At 31.9% G+C, this 1,592-nt stretch overlaps 1 protein-coding gene across 1 annotated transcript in view; it reads right to left on the bottom strand.

The window, feature by feature from the left end:
- The window catches only part of LOC102817652 (chromosome unknown open reading frame, human C14orf39), a 91,763-nt gene that overhangs the window by 30,086 nt on the left and 60,085 nt on the right, over positions 1 to 1,592 (bottom strand). Inside the window, exons 11-12 of the mRNA XM_006864636.1 lie at positions 779 to 864; positions 627 to 685 (exon numbers count right to left, since the gene is read on the bottom strand). Of these exons, the coding sequence (XP_006864698.1) occupies positions 627 to 685; positions 779 to 864 (145 nt within the window). The remainder of the gene's footprint in view (positions 1 to 626; positions 686 to 778; positions 865 to 1,592) is intronic.

Below are 1,592 nucleotides of genomic sequence, written 5' to 3'. Positions count from 1 at the left end.
GACAGATACAAACCAAACCAACTCCACTGCCATGGAGTCAATTCCAACAATAGCAATCATATAGGACACAGTAGAACCTCCTGATAAGGTTTCCAAGGCTGTAAATTTTAATAGAAGCTGACTGCCACATCTGTCTTTCATGGAGCAGCTGGTGGGTTTGAGCTGCCAATGTTTTGGTTAGCAGATGAATACTTTATCCACTGTGCCATGAAGGCATACCAGATACACACAGAGTTTTCAAAAGTGTATCAAAGTTTCAGCAACTTATTTTGGTATAATAAACATGAACACATACAGGTTTCCCCACTATCTGAAAGTAGAACATTCTTATGAAACTTCTAATAAGCCAAAAGGCATACAGCAAAATATACATACGCATAGAAAAAGACTAAAAGAATATATACCAATAGTTAAGAGCAGTTACATCTAGATGGTAGCATTTTTGTTTCCTTTATATTTTTGTCTGTCTTCTAAATTTTTCTTATATTTAAAGAAAACGTATTTTTTAACTAGGCATGCATAGTCAGTTAACCAGAGATGTAAAAATGCAAATAATTATTTTAATAGTATAAACACTTGATATAATGTTATCAGCACTTCTTAGGAAAAATATGAACAGCACATACCTGTATCCTCTTTTTCACACCATTGATTGGAATTTGGTTGTTTTTGTGGAGTTAACAATCTAAAACACAATTGATATATTTTTATATTGTTTGTTGAACTGCTATTCATAATTATTTCAAAATTACAGCATTTACTTATTTTTAAAAGTTACCTGAATTGCATGAAATTCTGTGAAATTTTAATAGCAGGAACTTGTGAATATTTTAAAGGGTTATTCACAGTGGAGTCATTAAATACCTGAACAACAACAAAAAAAAAATTAAGTGTTAAAATTAACTTCAAAAAATATTTTAAGATTGGTTTGCCATGGCTACTCAGGGTTCTCTCATTTTATTAGCACTGTCATTATCATCATCATCATCAGTATTGACAACGACAATCATTAACTGAAACCACTGTATTTGGAATATTAAGTCAAATACTGGAAAACAAAGAAGGCTTTAGAGTCTTAAGGATTTTGACATTTTTGATAATTGTAAACAACTATGCGTGGTAGTATTTCTACAATTAGTAAACTGGTCCATATTCTAGATTAATCAAGTGAATTTTATCATTTTCTGAACCTGATTTCTATGTCTCACTATCTTCTGTAACTTCTTAAATTGAACATAAGAAAGGAAAAAAATATGTTAAAAGATTAAAACTGGAAATTTTCATACAAATATGTACTTATAGAAGTGCTAATATTTTATTTTTATCTTTTAATTAAATTGTAGTTAATCTTTAAATCTAGTCCTGGTGTGGCGCAGGTGCGCTAATGCGTCATACTGCAAAGTCATTTGAACTGCAAGGTCAGTGGTTCAAGCTCATCAGCTGCTCCTTGGAAATCCTACACTGGGTCGCTATGGGTCAGAATTGACTCGATGGCACTTCACAACACACCAAACTTTAAATCTAAAAGGCTGCTCAGTAATGTTTGCACTGTATGTGATTCATTTATTTTGAAGGGTCTCTGACTTTCATTT

Source organism: Chrysochloris asiatica, unplaced genomic scaffold, assembly GCF_000296735.1.
Source record: "Chrysochloris asiatica unplaced genomic scaffold, ChrAsi1.0 scaffold00067, whole genome shotgun sequence".
Taxonomy (NCBI): Eukaryota; Metazoa; Chordata; class Mammalia; order Afrosoricida; family Chrysochloridae; genus Chrysochloris; species Chrysochloris asiatica.
This window is presented reverse-complemented; position numbering and strand designations above follow the sequence as displayed.